This window comes from Cannabis sativa, chromosome 2, assembly GCF_029168945.1.
Source record: "Cannabis sativa cultivar Pink pepper isolate KNU-18-1 chromosome 2, ASM2916894v1, whole genome shotgun sequence".
In the NCBI taxonomy this organism is placed as follows: Eukaryota; Viridiplantae; Streptophyta; class Magnoliopsida; order Rosales; family Cannabaceae; genus Cannabis; species Cannabis sativa.
This window is the reverse complement of record NC_083602.1, coordinates 7,877,632-7,898,736: the sequence shown is the minus strand read 5'-3', so window position 1 is coordinate 7,898,736 and position 21,105 is coordinate 7,877,632. Positions and strand designations below refer to the sequence as shown.

General features: G+C 28.5%; 1 protein-coding gene and 1 long non-coding RNA gene across 3 annotated transcripts; one reads left to right on the top strand and one right to left on the bottom strand.

The window, feature by feature from the left end:
- Positions 1–1,382: 1,382 nt before the first annotated feature.
- LOC115719900 (5-methyltetrahydropteroyltriglutamate--homocysteine methyltransferase 1-like) lies at positions 1,383–5,970 on the bottom strand. The gene is made up of 11 exons (XM_061109119.1): positions 5,760–5,970; positions 5,157–5,179; positions 4,520–4,647; positions 4,038–4,429; positions 3,783–3,946; positions 3,232–3,312; positions 2,956–3,122; positions 2,776–2,857; positions 2,462–2,742; positions 2,177–2,378; positions 1,383–2,005 (listed from the first exon to the last, which is right to left on the bottom strand). Exons 1-11 carry the CDS (start codon positions 5,968–5,970, stop codon positions 1,637–1,639), a joined length of 2,100 nt encoding a protein of 699 aa, XP_060965102.1. The 3' UTR covers positions 1,383–1,636.
- A 12,904-nt stretch (positions 5,971–18,874) lies between these two features.
- LOC133033914 (uncharacterized) lies at positions 18,875–21,047 on the top strand. 2 transcript variants are annotated; one of them, XR_009685935.1, is made up of 3 exons: positions 18,875–19,293; positions 19,396–19,990; positions 20,993–21,047. It is a non-coding gene; the product is annotated as an uncharacterized LOC133033914 (long non-coding RNA). The 2 variants fall into 2 exon arrangements; XR_009685934.1 differs by lacking the exon at positions 20,993–21,047 and having other exon boundaries at positions 19,396–19,477; positions 19,593–20,984.
- Positions 21,048–21,105: the final 58 nt, after the last annotated feature.

The following is a 21,105-nucleotide window of genomic DNA, read 5'->3' as shown; positions in this document are numbered from 1 at the left end:
TCAACGATGAAACAAAGAGAATGCAAATGAGAAAGGAAATACAAACCCAATACACCATTGTCGATCGAAGCTCTCTCTCTCTTTACTCTGCTGATTTTGTTTCTCTCTCTAGCTTCTGAGAAAGGTTCTCTCCGAGCAAGTCCGATAATTTATGGTTATTGAACAAAACAGTGGTAGTGTACCCTAGAGAGAAGAAATTAGCAAGATTGAAAGATAGGTCTTTTTGAATGGGGAAGCAAGTGTGAAATATGATATGAAATTAATAATACCTGTTCCGGCTATGACGAGGATCTTGGAAAAACCTATACCGGAGTGCAAAGCCATAGCTGCATTTGGTTGATCGTAAACCAAAGCGAGAAAATGGGATATACTTTGTTATGTGGCTAAGATGATTTTTTTTAATTTAAAAAAAGATTATTTAATTTTTTGGGTTTAATTATTGAGTTTATTTATTAACGGGAGATAAACCTATTAACATCGTTAAATTTAACAGAATATTCTTTGTATATTCTGTTAAACCAAGAAATATCGTTAAACCAAGAAATGCCGTTATATAGACACTTTTAATATATAAAGATATCCTATTTTATAATAATTCTACAATAAATTGGCCAATCTAATATATGTTCACAAAATCATTTTTATTTAATATACAAAAATTATATTTGAATAATTATTATTAGTATTTTTTCTTTTTGAAATCACTTGACTAATTATTTGAAGAAATGAATGTGAGTGCTTTTATGATTAAATGATAAAAAGATTTTATGGTAATTAAAAAAAATTAAAGACATTTTTGTAATTTAGTATTGCCAACTTTTATATAGCTTATAGATTTTTCTGTATATAAAAATCAAAATTAAATAATTTAGAATATATATATATATATACTGAAATTGATAATCTAGTCTAGACAAATTACAATATAATAGATCATAAGATAGATTTATAGGAAAACTTGGAGTTGGATCAATAGCAACCAGCTAAAAAAACACTATTATTCTTATAGTTTCTCGTCACTTGTCCATATGTCACTCGTGTGCTTATTGAATAACAATTTTTTAGTTTTGAGAGACTTTGATAATCTTTGATTAAAATAGGCTAAATAAGTATTTTGGTTTAGTGTGATTGTTCTGTTCTAATCACAACAAGTAGTATGAAGAGCCAAATTGTTCGTAATGAAATTGTTTCAAAGATTCAATATAAATACCAACAATTCGACTCGTCCACGGTCTTGTGTTGATCAATTTTAAGATTCTTACAAAATGAGGTTCTTCTTTGTTGTTGGGAGAACTTGTTAGTTTTTTGTACTAGTGTTTAATTAATCTAGTTTTCATTTTTCAATATGTTGGATGATGAATTCATAGTTTGAAAACTTTGAATTGAGTATTAATATTCTTTTTATTCTTCACTTCTTTCCAATCAATTCTTCCATGTAGAAACATGTAAGGAAAAAACAGATACAAGAGGATATATGATAAAATGCAACATCAAGACTCTCCATTGAGCATTTCAAAAACTTCTAGATTTACTGCAAGAGAAAAACATCAACCAAATTTAAAATGGTTGATGGATTATTCGAGCATGAGTAGAAAAACAGATACTTATCATTACCAGACAATGGCAGAAAACGAGCTCACTTAGCACTGGCCAGCTGGGAGCGGAGAAGCTTGGCAGCAGCAACCATGTTGCTAAGGGCAGGCTTCACTTCAGTATATTTGCGAGTCTTGAGTCCGCAATCAGGGTTGACCCACAGAATGTTAGTCTCCAAGACAGCAAGCATCTTATTGATCCGGTCAGCGATTTCTTCTGCAGATGGGATCCTTGGTGAGTGGATGTCATACACACCAGGGCCAATGCCAGCGCCATACTTCACTCCCTCGCGAAACACAGACAGAAGCTTCTCATCAGATCTTGAGTTCTCGATGGTAATCACATCAGCATCCACGTTGATTATCGAGTGGATGATGCCATTGAAATTTGAGTAGCACATGTGGGTGTGAATCTGTTCAACAAAATAATTTAGACAACCAGACGCGACTCTTCACATTTGAAACATTGATTGAATTTTCTCAAAATCTCCCTATATTTTCAAAAGTAGGTAAACCTAGAAGTAACTTTTATCTTAGGATACAAATCACAGAACTTCATGTAAAATAGATCAGTATGACTGAACCTGAGTAGTATCTTGGACACCACAGTTGGTGATTCTGAAGGAGTGAACGGCCCAATCAAGATAGAAAGCCTGCTCGGACTTCCTAAGAGGCAAACCTTCTCTTAAAGCAGCCTCATCAATCTGGATAACAGTAATTCCAGCCTTTTCAAGATCCTCAACTTCATCCTTAATCGCCAAAGCAATTTGATAGCAGGTCTCAGACCTGAAAGCAAAAAGACATTAATAAGGGAAAAAGTAAAAAGAAAAGATAAATATCCAGAAAATTAATTTATACTTGTATCTTACCTTGGTTGATCATTTCTAACGAAAGACCAATTCAAAATCGTTACAGGACCAGTGAGCATTCCTTTCATTGGGCGCTTAGTCAAACTCTGAGCTAATGAGGACCAGAAGACTGTCATGGCCTTGGGGCGACTGACATCACCATAGATGATAGGTGGCTTGACACAGCGAGATCCATAAGACTGAACCCACCCATTGACAGTGAAGGCAAAGCCAGATAATTGCTCTCCAAAGTACTCAAACATATCATTCCTCTGATTGACAAAGGAGCAGTTTAATAAGATCTTCATAAAAAGATATAAATGTGAAAACTATACATCAATGTCGAGCTCTTCTTGGAGCTTGACAACTTTGTTAATCTCCTCCTTGATCGCACTGACATAATTTTCTTCGGAGATTCTAATGTATACACCAATAACAGTTCAGTTAGTTCAAACAAAATCATTTAGAAATTTTTTAGGACAATTATAGCAATACTCAGCTAGGCAGGAGCTCACTTTTTAGCCTTGTATTCACGACGGACTCTTCTGAGATCCATGGTCTGAGGGAAGGATCCAATTGTGGTAGTTGGAAGAACAGGAAGGCTCAACTTTTTCTGCTGGGCATCCAGCCTGACACTCACATTTGTTGCTCGACGGTTGTCAGAGCCCTTCAAAGCAGCAGCCTTTAAAAGCAAAGAATTGCAGTCCAGAGTAAGGAAAAGATGATCACATCAAAACTATAGAACATGAGATGTTGAAGTGGACATCTATTCACATTTAACATAGACTTACTGATTTTTGAACATGCTCATTTGTTACCCTAGTTGAAGATTTTCTTGAAGCTTGAGCTGCTGCATTGGCAGCAAAGAAAGCCTGGAGACAAATAAAAAACCAGACACTGAATTTATTCACTTGTATTGTAGAATTATATAGTAGGCCAGCACAAAAAGTTACATAAAAAAAAATCATAAAGTAAAATCCAAGCTCGACTGATCATCACTTGACACAACAAGACAGCGGCAACATTCATAATTACATTTATATGTAGTCCTGTTCATACAGTGTCTTCCTAGTTAGAGCTAAATAATAAAATTACGTAAAAATAATGAAAGGAATATCCCTATAAAAATTTATAGATTACAAAAGAGAGAGGGAAAAAAGCTCAAAACTAATAAATCAAATCCCAATTCCTCAAGAATCAGAAAGATATAAAAAAGTAGCAAGTTATTATGCAAATAATTTAACTAACAAGCTTGCAACTAAATTAAAAAACCTATTAAGTATAATTTTCTGTCTGGAAAAATATTGAAGAACAAATATAATATGTAGGGAGAAAAAAGCACCTCATCCTTGTGTCCAGACAATACCTTAGCCAGGGCATTTACTTCAACTACTTTTTGAGCAGCAAATGCAAGCCATGACTTGATCTCCGCATCTAACTTAGTCTCATTCACAAGATCAACCGCAGTGTGTAGAAGAGAGCAGGATGTAGAGACAACAACCTTGTCTACAGCATGTGAAAGATAGCAGAAAATACTTAAACCTCTAGAACAGTAGTAACATTCTAAACCAACGCAAAGAACTTATAGAAAGAATACCTTTTCCAACAATACCCTCAAGTGCCTCTAGGGTACTGATGGAAGATGCAAGATCGTTGGCCCATATATTGCGCCCATCTACCACTTCAGCAAACAAGTATTTTCCAGAAGGAAATCCACTCTTGATCAAATCAAGGGTCTTTGTTCCACGGACCAGGTCAAAGCCATACCCAGCTACACCCTTTAGAGAGGTAAGTGTTTTGTATGCCTCGGCAGGAACATCAGCAAAATATGATTCAATTATAACATTCAAACCAGACAAAGATGACTCTAGTTCTGAGTAGGCATGAGTAAATGCTAGTAATTGGTGAGAATCAAGATCCTTCACAAGGGTGGGCTCATCAAACTGAATCCAAGTGGCACCTGCAGCCTTTAGTTCAGCCACAACCTCCCTGCATAGCATAGACCATTTTTGGTTGACAAGATTTAATACAAGATAACATTGAAAAAGGTAACGTCTGATAAAAATATAATACTCTTACTTGTAGACTGAAAGAATATTTCCAATGAGGGAAAGAAGAGAGAAGGACTTCTCAACACCTTTTGCTGTTTTTGATAGCAACAAGTAAGACACTGGACCAACAAGAACTAGTACAGTATCTAATCCTAGCTGCAAGGCAAGTATTATGAGAAGAAATTAAGCATCTTATACAAATTATTAAATTGAAAAACGTTACCAAGCTTGGTTAGATCTTAGAATCAAATGCAATATAGAGTATTCTTTAGTTTAATATTTCTAAAAGGAAAATAAAAAAACTCAGTCCTTTTCTCCTTTTAAACTTCTCTCTAATGTCTCCACATTTCTAGAATAAAGAATCCATAATTGATCTTGATAGTACTTTCAGTTTCAGCTGGAAAAATTAAAAGAAACTGACTTGATCATTGAACTCAAGCTTTAAGATAAGGAACAACAATGAAAATTACAATACACATATTTACAAGCAACAATGTTTTCTATCAACATGTGACATGGGTTTCCAGAAATTCATCTTGTATTCTCACAAGGCAAGGGAAAAAAATTCAACACAGAAATATACACACATATATATAGAGATTGAAAGCAATGATATGTGCACACAAGTAATTTACCAAGATTTTACTCACAATGACATGGCATACCTTCTTAACATAGTGGATTCTACCTTCAAATAATTATGGCTGGATGAAAAACATGCCATATGTTGTGTAAAAAATTAGTGCACATATCATCAATATTCAACAGTTGTGAATTGCGAGAGTAGAAGTATCTCTGAATTCTGTAAATAATTTGTAGAGCAAATAAAAAATAACTTTTAATAATGAACTACCAACAAACAAACAAAAGATATTATTGAGGAACTTCCCCCCCTCATGTTATCGAATTCTTAGACAAGTTGATGGCATAAAAGATTGGAGAAATTGTAAAACTCTTATACTAGGTGTTTAAATGATTTAAACCAACAGAACTAATTACAAAATTGTCAACTTTGCACGATAAAACTAATGAAAAATGCATAATATTGAAAGAGACATTATATCAAACACGTTGCGAGCAAAAATGCCAAAAAACAAATTAATTCCAAACTTGTATTGTATGATAAACCCAGCGAGCGTCAAGGAAGATAATCAAGCCCTATGAGAACTAATACCGAGCAATAACAAAAATTCATACATAAGGCACGAAGAGATAGACATAGAAAGAAAGAAAGAAAGGAAAAAAAAATACTGAAACGACATACATACATGATCTTAGAGGACGATGCAACTGCGCCGCCGCCGGTGAGTGGGTTCCTTGGTGGAGAGGGAAAAAGAGGTTTTTTTGTGTCTCTGAGTCTGTTGTGCAGTGAGATGAGGAGTGGAGAGTAGGATAGCATCTGAGATTGATTTTTACACTAACTGAGAAGAACAAGTTTTGATTTGGTTTAAGGAAGAAGAAATCCCATCCCTCCCACATGGACGAAACATAACTTTTTTAATATGTTTATATTGATTACTTTATACAATCCTATCGCCGGGTCCAGTCACGTGGGCCTGTAATCAAGTGGGGCAAAGTAGTTGGGTTGCATGTAGCGTGGGACGTACAATCCTATTGCCGGGTCCACGCGTTGCAAACAACTATTTTTTATTACAATCACTAAATAATATAAACAATTATTTTTTTTATTACACAAACTACCATATAATATTAATATTATAGTTTAATGTTGGTAAACAACTATTTCTTTTTAGGCTTTTTTTCACAACAAAAATAAAATTATTACAAAAAATGTGTAAAAGAAAATTATTTAAAAAATTTATACATTTTCAAAATTTATTACATAAAATCATACATTTTAATCATTAAATAATATAAATCATTAATGATTAAACTAATTACCATAAATAGATTATTATATTAATTAATGTTTATAATATTATTTTGTAATATTTTATCCTTATGTTTATTATATTAATGTTTTAAAAATTATTAATAATAAAACATGTTTATTAAAATTCAAAATAAAGAATTTTGTCAAATTAAGTAAATAAATAATAAACAGTTTTATAAAAATAAACAAATTAAATATTTTTTTTTATTAAAGATAAATGTTTATTATCTATTTTAGTATGAATTAATATAACTTAATAAGTTTTTTTTCAATAAAATACAATATCAAAATTATAAACATTAATATATATAAATATAAACAATTATTTTTTTTATTACACAAAGTACCATATAATATTAATATAGTTTAATTTTGGCGGTCCACATTACAAACAACTATTTTTTTATTAATAAATTACTATTTCACTTGACACGTGGTAAACAACTATTTCTTTATTACACCATATAATATTAATATTATAGTTTAATTTTGGTAAACAACTATTTCTTTTTATTGCACAAAGCACCGCATAATATTAATATGGCTAATTAGTAATTTTTTTTCCTAAATTTTGACATATACTAAATTATGTCCTTTAAACTTTTTTCGCCGTTAAAAATTTTCCTTCAACTATTGAGATTGTTAGATTTAAGGACTTTTATCTAAAACTTTCATCTATGTTAGAATTTTTTTACTAAAATTAGACAAAAGTCTTTAAATCTAACAATCTAATAGTTCAGGAGAAATTTTTTTACTAAAAGCACCATCTCACCTCGCTAATCTCGCGTCCACGCGTTGCAAACAACTACTTTTTATTACATCACTAAATAATATAAACAACTATTTTTCTTTTATTACACAAAGTACCATATAATATTAATATAGTTTAATTTTGGCGGTCCACATTGCAAACAACTATTTTTTTATTAATAAATTACTATTTCACTTGACACGTGGTAAACAACTATTTCTTTATTACACCATATAATATTAATATTATAGTTTAATTTTGGTAAACAACTATTTCTTTTTATTACACAAAGCACCGCATAATATTAATATGGCTAATTAGTAATTTTTTTTCCTAAATTTTGACATATACTAAATTATGCCCTTTAAACTTTTTTCGCCGTTAAAAATTTCCCCTCAACTATTGAGATTGTTAGATTTAAGGACTTTTATCTAAAACTTTCATCTATGTTAGAATTTTTTTACTAAAATTAGACAAAAGTCCTTAAATCTAACAATCTAATAGTTCAGGAGAAATTTTTAACTGCCAAAAAAGTTCAGGGGGCATGATTTAGTACATGTCAAAGTTCGGGGAGAAAAATTACTAATTAACCTATTAATATTATAGTTTAATTTTGGGGTCAACCCTAGGGAGTATAGGTGTTGGCTTAGGCATGCATACGACCGAAGATTCATAATAAAGAAATACTAATTACAACTTCTTAGTCAATCTTTACGTCCGAAATCACATGCCGAAATATTTTATTTCAATTTTTTTTCATAGCGGTATTCGTTATATTTACAGTATCATCCCTGTAAATTTTTGAAAATTTCGAATAGTTTACAGTATCGAAAAAAGAGTTCATGATATTCCAGTTTACCACGCGCGTTCAAAAAACTTCAAACGTATTTTCGGCACTGTAAACTATTCGAAATTTTTTAAAAATTTACAGGGATGATGTTATAAGCATAACAAATACTCCCGTGAAAAAAAAAATTGGAATAAAAAATATTTAGACATGTGTTTTTGGTCGTGGAAGTTAACTAAGAGGTTGTAACAGAAGGTTGATGGTAGAACTCTTCTTCATAATAAAGCACAATTTCTTGCAAACAACTAAATTTTTTATTACATAAAGCACTATATAATATTAATATTATAGTTTGATTTTCGGTACAGCAATAAACAAATATTAAATGAATATAAAAATATAAAATTACATAAAATTATAAGAGATATTTGCAGCAAAAGTCCTTTAAAAGTTTACTTTGATGGAGATTAATCCCCAACCACAAAAAATAACGGCAATAGTCCTCAAAGTCGTACTTTTTGTAAGTCCGTTAGTCCCAACTTTAACAGATACGTTCGCTTATTCAAAATTGACACATGTCGAATTATTGTTGGTCTAAATTATAATTTTAATTTTAAAAAAATTATAATAAAAATAAATAAATTATTTAAAAATTTTAAAATATATTTTTTTTCTTTTTTTTCTTCCTTGTCTTCTTCATCTCCAACCACATGCCAATCCCCGCCATCAGTCACCTCAACCCTCACGACAGCCACCCCAACCCTCATGGCAGCCACACAATTGCTCCGTTTTTCCAATGCTCGAGAACCCCAAAGCTCCAAATCTCTCTCTCATTCTCCCTCTCCTTGATCGTGCCAGAGCTTTGGAATGTTCTTCCATCGTCGACGAGATTTGAGCAGACAAGTTACAAATTAATACTTGTTGAGAAAATTATTAAAGGTGTAATGAAATTTGAGCCTCATAGTTTCTTCATTTATATAGTTTTCTGCAAGAAGCATGTTAATAAATTTAATTATATAAGCAAAGTTATCCACTAATAGCAGCTTTTAGTATTATATTACCGCACTCAAATTTCAACTTTTAATATTGTAGAAGATGATACGGAACCATCTAGATGTTTCAGCAATCTTAATAGTTAAATCTAATTCCTAATGCATTGTATGCATGCACCATCCAATATAAGAGTAAAGATGCAGCGTGATAGATCCCATATCCTAGACAAGCCAACCATAAATTATTTGAATTGCTAATATTAATTTGTATACACCCTAAAAAATATATTTAAGTGCACTTCATTGCATTTCCTGCTCTAAATTTTTGATAATTCAATTAATCTTTCTTGGGCGAAAAGGAGGATATCTCGATCGGGGAAGAGAACGGGAAAATACCATATGACCCAATATATTTGACAAATCGCACTATACGTCAACCCACGATGCATCTTCGTCTCCAGGACTTCGAAAAGGTATTTTGTTTAATTAGGGATCAATTCAGTATTAATGCTTTATTACATTTTTCTTTATGAAAATTAATCATAGACCTTACATATTGGAATTTTATATCATTAGTAGTTTTTTTCTCTATTTCTCTCATCTTTTCATTTATCCGCACACTTTAACTTTTATTGTTTCACTACTCCTAATCAATTATTCTATAGATTAATTAGGTGATATAGAGAAAAATTATTAGATTATTATTATTATTATTTGTTAAAAATTATATAAGTAAACATTTCTCTTTTTATGTCCTGATCAGGGACGGACCCATTAAGATTGATGTGGGGGTTATAGCCCCCACGAACAAAAATATTGCCTTTTAAAAAATTAAATGTAAATTTTTTAATTTAATAATTATAGGCCAAAATAGTTGAAAGCCCCCACAAAATTAGATAAATTTAGTAAGTGTGATTATAATGTAGCTATAAATATTTTTTTTATGATAAATAAGCCCCCACAAAGTAAAAATTCTGGGTCCGTCACTGGTCCTGATTATTTAAAATCATTATTATCATTGTATACTTCGTCACTATTGTTATTTCTAATAAATTTATTTAACACATAATAAAAATTAAACAATGAGTTATAACTACGTAATTTATACATAATTTTTTGAAATATTCAGTTATATAAAATAGATCTAAAAATATTAAAAAATTTGTAAAGAAACAACTATCCAATGTTGAATATATAAATCGATTGAGAACTTATTATACAATATTTGTTATTATATTTTGTACTTTTTAATTATTACTAGTGAAAAGTCACACGTGCACATGAAATATTAAAAAATTATACATATATATGTACAAAAATATATTAATTTTATATTTATTTATTAATTTAATATTTAAAAATATATATAATATGAGTGAAGGATTTTTAAATTTATTTTCATTTTTCATATAATATAATATTTTTGTAACTCACCTTATATTTACATGTATACATATATATATACTAGCAAAAAAACTACGTGCAAGGCACGTATATTAAATTTTATGCTAGGTTTTTTCTATGTTATTTGAAAGTGAGATTATTATTGAATACTGAATGCAATATATTAGTGTTTAAGAAAGCTTAATAATTTAAATATATTCTTAAGCTATTACTTAAATGGGGGTAAGATAAAAAAAAAATTAAAAAAATATAGATTGCAAAACGTAATAATCGTAATAATATGATCACAAAATAAACAAAGAATAATATAAAATGTTTATTTAAAACTAATACATATATGTATATATGAAGGAAAAAAATATAATTAGAAATAATGGGGAAAGTAACCTTAATATCCTCGTTTGAAACACCATATTCCAAGATTGATATGTAAAGCTTTGTCCCTGTTTCAATCGTTGCGAAGCTCCCGGCACGCCGACGAGAAAGCAGCCCCTTGATCCATAAATAAATCGTGCTGCCATGGCGTCTCCGGAGCCAGTACCATTTTCAACACCAATAAAAAATGAAAATTTAGTAACCACAATTACAAAAAGAATAACAGCTTAGTAGAAACCTATGTTGGTTTATGAGAAATTGGGTTTACCAGCTACTAAGTTATGATTAAAGTCTGACGGCACAGATCAATTGGGTTTACCTCAAATACCAGGAGCAACTGAAAAGCTGCACGCATCCCATTATCTCTCAAAGTAAAACGAAATTCTATAACAATAAATTCCTCAGTGCATTCCAAGGACCAATTGGTTATGTTATATTGTATATAATGGCCATTACTTTTATTTTGAAGTGGGAAGAAAAAAGAAGGTAAATTTAATATGTGATTGATAATATATCACAGAAGTCGGGGTTGACAGCGGCTTAAGGGTTTAATTTATATTTATATATAAGTTAACGGCAGGATTAATCTCTGTTAAGTTTACCAAATGGGTTTTCTTTTAAAATGGGTTGTGATTCTCTAATATTTAATATCAGTTCAAATATTAATAGGATTTGTTTTATTATTATTTTATTAAATAAAAATTAAAAGTGACCCATAAATTTCTCATAAACCAAGAATTTCAGTTATATAGACACACTTTATATAGAATAGATATTAAATCATCACTTAACTTAACTGTTTCATAAATTAAATATTATTTATTTTTAATTTGTCTTATATTTTTGATAATTCTTATATTGAAAATATATGAGGAACAATACATACTATAACTATTTTTTTATGTCATATGATTATCACGAAAAATAAATCAAAAAGACAACAATAATAATATGATACGGTTCAAAACATATGAAGTTTTTTTTAGAACAATATATATGTGAAACTCTCACAATATTTTTAAAAATAAAATAGAATGTTACTTAAACTTATTTGGGCTTCCATATTTTATATAAATATATAGATTTTATCAACTCAACTAATATAATAAATATTTATAAAATAAAATTATTCAATTATAGATTAATCTAAAAAGTGACATTAAAAGATACTTTTATAAATATACTTAGAAGAAAAAAAAAATATTGTTAAATAGATAGAGATTTCTTTTCTCTTATATAAAAATATCCAAATTTAGACCTTAATAGTTATTATTTTTGTTTCTATTTTTTTTTTCCATTATATAATTTTAGAAAATTCTAGAATAGACACCCAAAAAATGGACACATCAATGCTTCGATTATTGTGGGATCATATTGGTTGGAAATGTTCCTGTGACACAAAATAATAATTATAATAGTTGTACTAGATTATACTCATGTTAAATTAAGGGTGCATTGGTGTGTCTAGAAAATTTATAACTGATTAGAACACTAAACACGTATTAAAATTTTCCAATTAAATTTTTTAAATGGAAAATCATTTTGAGGGGTATCAACTATGAAGAAATGGATTTGTTATATAGGAAGGGTTCGAAATCTTTTTTTCTTTTCTTTTCTTGTGTTATTGTAATTTAGTTTATGGAATTGTTGTGGGCTCTTTTTGTAACTATTCAGTTGCTCTCTGTTTTTTTATTTTAGTATGGAATTGTTGAAGTTGGTGAAGATTTCGTTTAGGTTCTTCTAAAGAAAAAAGAAAAAAAAGTTAATGTCTAATGTGCTTAGTCTATCTCAGTAATTTTTGTTTGAGTGTGAAGGAAAAGTGTTATTTTCAAAATAGTTTATAAAGAACAATCTTTTGTTGCTGTTCAAACAATGCTTGATTTGTTACAAAGATTTGATATGAAAAAATTTTTTATGTATCTCTAGATCCAAAACTGCAGCTACGATCAAAACGATAAACCCAGTCCAACACTCCTAAAATTTTATTTTTTAATTTGTTCACTTTTTATAATTTATAAAAATATACATGAATATTATCTTGAATATCCTATGTGCTTCATCCCACCATAATACTCTGGGCCTTAACATTTTAACCTATGACCTTTTAAAATTTTGGAATGCATCAGATTTAGGGTGTCGAAGTTCCCTATAATTTTTATTGTACTCTTTTTAAATTATATAAATATTAATTAAAAAAACAAAAAAAAAATATTTATAATCATAAATTAATTATAAATATAATACATTTTATTTCTCAATGATAGGTAATAAAAATATAAGTATTTACAATATATAATTTAGAATTATCATAAACAATCGCTCGTGAAGCATATTTTATTTTTATAGTTCATTACATTATGTTTATTTCATTAATTATGTTGGAACACATAGAACTCTACTTCTTTATTTTTATATTAATTATGTTTACATTTTAGTTTAATTAAAACCATGATGACTAATTTTTTTATTATGTTATTATAAAAACCGTTGTTATTATTATTATTATTTATTATTATAATAAGTAGTGACTATTCTAGTTCACTCTATTATTTACAAAAATGTATCTTTTAAGAATTTTACGGTTTTCAACCTTTCAAGTTTCTATTTCACATTCCTTCTATTTTTTTCTATTTTTCACATTTATTAAGTTTTTAATTATTTTTTTCATTTATTAATCATAAATAATATGGTTAAAACAAATTAAAGTGAACCAATCATTTATTTATATGTCTCTTTTTATTCTTATATTCAAGCATCATTATTATTCTTATTTTGAAATTTAAATATGACCTCCCATTCCATGCCTTACATTTTCAACTTAAGAAAAAAATTACCACTAAAAGGAGTAATGAGATTTGGATCCGTCTATCAAAATGAGTAATTATAAATAATAGTAAAATATGGGGAAATTACCACATATACTATTTTTTTAACTTTTTTTTTTTAAAATTTACTGTTTGGGTTTCTAAAATGGTTTCTCAGGTAGTTTCTTGCTATACGATTTTTTGTTGCGATTTAGGTTGCTCCGTTAGTTACAATAGGAGTTTCTATGTAAAATTCCATAAAAATGCGCTGTTTTTAAAATATAAAAATAAAAAAGCCCCTAATATATATATATATATATATATATATATATCTTTATATATTAAAAGTGTCTATCTAACGGCAATTCTTGGTTTAACGATATTATTTTGTTTCCTCCGTTAACTTAAACAGAATATCCCATTATTTAACAAAATATTTTAATTAAAAAATCATTAATTATATTCAATTAATTTCAACCGTATTAATCCTCTCAAAAATTTTATCAAAAAAATAAAAAAAAAAAATACTTCCAAAATTTAATCTAACTAATTTTCAAAAATTATGAAAAAATGCGATTGAATGCGAAAGAGGAGAATCTAATTAAATGCGAAACAATAAAACCATTTTTCATTATTCTCTCTGCGATTGAAAATGTGGGATGAATCTAGGGAAAATATTTTCTTTATTCTCTCTGTGATTGAAAATGTTGGATGAATCCAGAAAAAATGTCTTGGACAAGGGATTTTGTCAATGCATTGCATGATTATTTTGATTCTAAAAATGTTTCATCTTGCTTCTGATAACGTTTTTTGTGTGGTATATATTAGGTGCACAGCCGGTTCTATAATGCAAAACACGAATCACCTGCCTCCATAAATATGCTAGCAGGAGCTTCTCTTTGTTAAGACAATTAAAGGTTTTGAAAAGCAGAAAGGTAAAAAATAGATCGAAAATCATGTTTTATTTTCCTACATTCCATAGCAGAAGAGAAGAATTTACATTAAACTACTTTTGTTTCTATGCATGATAATGAACTTTTCGGCGTCATTTTTGTGCTTAATCATCATCTAAAAACTCTTACAATTGATATCAAACCTGACAAAAATTCTAACGAATTGTACTTTGCTTAACTTTTAATTTTCATTTAAATAATCTCATTAATATTACTTTTCGTAATTATAATTATAGTCTAATTATTTCAGGTTTATGAACCTCCTTTCAATAAGAGTTGAACCAATGTGTAAAAATTTACACGTGTTAAGAAAATTTTAAAAGTGGTTGAGGTAAATGGCTTCATGGGATCAGATCATAATACATTTTGTTCTACTAAGATATTTTGTGAATTTTGGTGTTGTAATGGCTTTATGGCGAATGATGCATACATTTTTGCTAAAACATTAAAAAGGGATCCCATTATTTTTAATATTTCATATCTGTCTTTTTTTTAAAAAAAATAAAGTAAATAGCTTAGGTCTTTTTACTATGTTTTTTTTTTTTCAATTATGATATTTATTTATATTGAACCTTTTAAAATAGTTTGTTATTAGTTAGTTATTTATTGACAAAATTTAAAAAAGAAATAATTAGAAAAATATTTCTTTTTTTAAGATAAACAAATCAGGGTAAGTAATTTTTTTGTTTTTATTTTATTTTTATAAGAACTTTTAAGTCAATTAAAACTTTTTTGAAAAACATCTTATTAGTGTTGATGTTTTTTTTATTTATTTTTATTTATTTTTTGAAAATCATTGTTTGCTTAAACTAATATAAAACTTCTTTTCTCATACAATTTCTTATTAGATTTAATATATTTGATTTTAAAAGAAATAATTTTAATATTTAATTTTATAAATATATTTTTAAAGTATATACATAAAATAATTAATTTTTCATTAGAAATATGTAAATATAAATAACAACATATAAAACATGATGTTAATAATTTTTTTATGAAAAAAATGTATAAGTAACATATATTTACACATGCATTTGCATGTGACTTACCCCTAGTATATATATATATATATATATAGTTTGTATCTTACGTATAAATAGTCAAAACAAATTAAATTAAATTGAACCGGTCATTTCTTTAATTTTACAATTGGGAGTTTTTTTTTTCAATTATACTCTCATTTATTTTTATATTCAACAATCATTATTATTCTTGTTTTAAAATAAACAAAAAAAAAATTATCATTATGGGGAGCAATGAGACTTGAGTCCTTCAAAACTATGATTAAAATGAGTAATTATAAAAGAAAAAAAAAAAAACATAAAAATATATATATTGATTTTATCTTACAATATACTATAAGGTTCTAAAAATCTTAAAAATTTTGTATAACCTTTGCATTTTGCATAAGAACAACTCCAAGGTAGCACTAAAACTTGGATTTGGTGTATAAAATCCATCCAACGTAGCACCAAAGTTTACAACATATATGTCGTGTGGCTACAGTGCATGACATATATGTCGTGGTACTGTAGCTACGGCATTCTTTTTTTTAAAAAAAAAAAAAATTATTATTTAATTTATATTGTAGATATTAATATTATTATTTGTATTTATAAGATTAAAAATGTTATTTTTACAATACACTCCCTTAAAATAAATCAATCGATGCACTTTTATTTATTGTATCTGAGATAATTTTTTAGCTTAATTTTTGTATGGTCGTCTACATTATAACTATTTAAGACTTTTTACAAAGTTTTGGGAAATTCGAAAAAATTTAACATGCCAAAACAAGGTTCAAACTGTCTATTGCACGCGAAACTTTTTATTTTATATGTGCATGAAATAGACTGTTTAAACCCTATTTTCGGCGTGTTAAAATTTTTTGAATTTTTCAAAATTTTACAGGATATCCTAAATAATTGCAACGTAGACAACCATGAAACAAATTAGACTAAAAAATTATCTCATATGCTGAAATAAATAGGGGTGCATCGGTGGACCCCTAATGCATTGTAGAATTTTAGTTTATTTTTTTTATGGTCATGTACATTATAATTATTTAAGATATCATGTAAAATTTAAAAAAAAAAATTAACACGCCGAAAATAAAATTCAAACTATCTGTTGCACGGGTGACTCTTTTATTTAGAGGGGTGCATTGTAAAAGTACCTTTTAATTTATTGTGTGTAAACTTAAATGTGAATATCATCATTATTTTTATTTTATTAAAAAATTAATATAATAATAATGAATATTTTTTTTAGTGTAATTTTTGGTGTTGTGGTTGGAGTGAAAATAGTTTTTGACACTAAATTTAGTGATAGTGTGACACCAAATTTGGTGAGCTCGTTGGAGATGCTTTAAGAATCTATATAATTTTTTTTCTTTTTTATTTGTAGTAAGTTATCTCTATTTAAGTGAATTATGTGAACCTATACATGCAAATGAGCTTATGTATGTTATTCTTTTCTTTTTCAGTAAAATATGATTATCATTCAAAGGCAAAAGCTATAACACATACAAAATATTGATATATAATATGCCATATTATATTTTTCATTATATTATTTTAAACAGTTAATTTTGTCATTGATTTCTGTTTTATTATTATTTTTCATTTTAAATAAAAATCTATTAAGATGGAAGAATATAAAATGGAAAGTTTTATACACATTCTCAATCAAAGTTTAAAGTTACTTGAGCAAGTGATTGAGCTAAGGCATACTCTTTTCTTACAACATGAATGATGAGACACAATAACTAAAAATGAATAAATATTAAATAATATAAAATATTACATCATTCAATCAAAAGGGAAAAATTATTATATCAACTATGATCTATTATATTAAATAAAAATTGACAAATTTTCAATAAAAAGAAATTGGCGAATAGTTTGACACTACTTAGCATGAAGTAATGCTCTAGCCTCATTAAAATAATAGATAAAAAATTTTACTTTTGTGATGCTTGGAACAATATGTCCATTGGTCCAAAAGTCGTCTTACCTTGTAGAAGAAACAACAACATCGAATATCAACATTATTGAACCAACATCGAACATCAACATTATCAATTTTTATGGAGTTCCGATGAGAGAGTATCTATCTATCTATATATAATACATATTTACACAAGAATATCTTTTTGATCCATTATATATCCCTTAGACCATAAACGAAAATACATATAATGATATTTACATCAGTATATACACCATGATAGATCATAATAAAAAGAGAAATTTGATTTTCTATACTTAAAAAATTTAAAAAAAAAAAATTTAAACCAATACATTTTACACTACAAAAAATATGACAATATTTACATCAGTATATACACCATGATAGATCATAATAAAAAGGGAAATTTGATTTTCTATACTTAAAAAATTTAAAAAAAAAAATTTAAACCAATACATTTTACACTACAAAAAATATGACAATTTTTTGAAAATCCCAAAAATATCCCCCCCCCCCCTCATAACTCAAACCCTTTCTCTCTCTTCCCTCAAACTCTCAGCCGACTTTATCTGCACCCACCACCCTCACCCACGAAAACCCCAACCCCGACAACCCTCACCCACGCTCAACCCACGGCACCCACGAAAACCCCAACCCCCGCTCAACCCACGGCACCCACAAATCGCCACCCCAACCCCAACGACGGTCGAAGCCCCAGCCCCCTTCTCCACCGCGGTCGAAGCCCCAGCCCCAGCCCCCTTCTCTCTGAAAACGAATGAAAACAGAAAAAAAAAAAAAAAAAAAGGCCCAGGTCCGATGGTCGGACCATTCTTTTTTTTTTTTTTTCATTCGTTTTCAGAGAGTGGTCCGATGGTCGGACCCCATCGGACCTGGGCCTTTTTTTTTTTGTTTTCATTCGGTTTCAGGGAGAGAGAAAGGGTTTGAGTTATGAGGGGGTATTTTTGGGGTTTTGAAAAAAGTGTCATATTTTTTGTAGTGTAAAATGTATTGGTTTAAAAAAAAATTAAGTTTCTTAAGTATAGAAAATCAAATTTCCCAATAAAAATATACAACATACTATTGCTACACAAAAAAAAAAAACAAATACATGTACATATATATAGAAAAAAAAATAGAGTAGTGATGAGTGAGATGCCATCCCAACACTCAAGAGGTGTAACTGAAAATAGATTATAATTAATTATTATGGTGATATATTAACACCATTTATGATTTTCTTTATTGTTTTTTTCCTTCAATTATTAATATGTATACACATTTTCATATAGAAAATGTAAAGACACATATGTTACGTTTTTTTTTGTAACTTATAGTAATATTTATTATTATTATTATTATAAGATATAATCAATATCTATTCTATATAAAGTGTGCCTATATAACTGAAATTCTTGTTTATAAGAAATTTATGGGTGACTTTTAATTTTTATTTAATAAAATAATAAAATATTATTTATATATAATAAAATAATAATAAAATAAATCCTATTAATATTTGAACTCATATTAAATATTCGGAAACCATACCCCATTTAAAAAGAAAACAACGGTGATTAATCTCAAATCCTATACGATTGATTATGATGAGATGGTCTTATACGATTGAAGGCTACCACACCTTTGTTCTCTCGCCTCATTCTCACCTGCTCTGATCCAAGCATCGTCTTCAAGAAAACCCGATCCTAATCGTCGCAAGCCTGGTCAGTTAACAGGTAGACTCGCTCTTCGGCTACCACTCCAATCTGGAGTACATCGTCAACTCAACCGGAGAACAGAATGCGGCTTCAAATTTTGAAGTTGAGTCAGATCGTTTATTCTACAATGATGTCGTTCGAGTCTCCGATTCAGGTATTGTTTCATTTTTATTCATATATATATTTGGTTGGTTGTTGAGAAATGTAGATGAAAATCGAAAAAGGAATTGTTTCAATTTCTTTATTTTATTTTCAGTTGATCGATTGCAGATTTTGGACAATAGCAATGACAATATTTATATGGATTGAATTTTAAGTCGTGTTGCTTAAACTGCCAGGTAAAAAATAAAATTTGGACTTTCAAGTTGGTTCTTATTGTTTCTTATTGTTTTACTATTCGAGTTTGATTGCTTCATGTAAATAATTTTCTAAGCAATTGTCTCTTGGTATTAGTCCCACGGCCATGGTGTCATGACCATGATCATGACCTACAGCTACCTAGCTATATACTCTTCATCTTCTTCTTCGACATGGCTTGCTATTCTCTGCAGTTACCTACTTCTGATTTTGAATATTCTACAACAACTACACGGACATGGAGGAGTAAGACACCTCGTCCATTTCAAACCATCTGCTCTTCTCTTCAAAATGGAGGAGAAAACCAGAACCCTCTTTCTCCTGATCGCGCCAAGTAACTGAAAATTAAAATACAATCTGAGTCCTTCTTCAATCGTTATAATTTAAATGAACCATCTAGCATCATGTCGATTGATCAATTGTTGGGTAGTTTTTCTGCTGTAGATGTGGAGGAGGAGTCGAAGAAGTGATTTTGGTTGAAAGATATGGCAATGGTACTGCTAAGAGGTCCTTACTTTGTTACTCATTTTTTTTTTTCATTTCGATTAATATATAACAATCATAACAACTAATTACTAAATTTACTAAATTCCAACAAAGTTGGTTGTTTAAGGGGCGACAATGAACACATTTCCCATAAAATATTTTTTTAAGAAAAAAGTTTGAGGTTTTGGTAGTTTCAAACTAATGTTTTTTTACTGATGAACCTTTTTTTTATGTAAAATTGATGAAATTGGTTTCAATTGATGAGGAGTTCATTTGTATCTAAGTGTTTCTTTCGAATTTCAAATTTCAATTGGGGGTTCAATTCTATATTATTGCTTATATGAGGGGGATGTAGAATTGAGTTCGAAGGTATTAATATTGGAATTAAACTCATTCACCTACAAGTCATATGCCATAATCTCACAATATCATCAATAAACAATCAAATAGTGTTACTTTCTAGGTACATGTATACTATTGCTGATAATTATTTTACATGCCATTCTAATAGTGGGTATTATTCTGTTAAATCCATCTCCATTGCTTGTGATATATAAGATATATATACTACTCCTCCATTGATCATATCAATATTGATTAAATCTACTTCCAATAGTAAGTTTTTTAATTTCATTGCTCATCTCCTCTTTTAATTAGGAAACAAATTCGGAAAGAAAATTAAATTGGAAGACCATGCCTGAAAAATATCTAGATTTCAGAGGAATATATAAAAGGCAATCTTAATAGTTTCTAATGAAATAATGTTATACACGTTTATGATTAAATCTTTTCAGTAGTTTTTTTTAGTTTATTTAATTAAATTTCAGTATTTCTATTAAGATAAAGAAATCTTTTCAAATGACTTTTTTCTTTAAAAATTTCAGTATTTCTTTCTTAGTTTATTTAATTAATTTTTTCTATTTTCATATGAATTTTCATTTGTGGATTTCCATGTTTATGATTCAACTTTCTATGTGTTATGTGATTAAAATTTACTTTATTCATAATAGGTCTATAAAACTTTGGCATGTTTGGATAATCACCAGAGGAACTTGATGTAGCTCTTTTATTGAGGTTTGAACTTAATTTAATTTATACCAATATATTCTGTATATATTATTAG

Bases quoted from the DNA above. Each gene is read 5' to 3' on its own strand.
- LOC115719900 (XM_061109119.1), bottom strand. From the start codon at position 5,970: ATGTGGGAGGGATGGGATTTCTTCTTCCTTAAACCAAATCAAAACTTG. The intron at 3,947-4,037 runs GTATTCTTTCTA...CACATGCTGTAG, and splicing joins TGAGGGTATTGTTGGAAAAG to ACAAGGTTGTTGTCTCTACA. The intron at 2,858-2,955 runs GTGAGCTCCTGC...TGTATACATTAG, and splicing joins CGTGAATACAAGGCTAAAAA to AATCTCCGAAGAAAATTATG.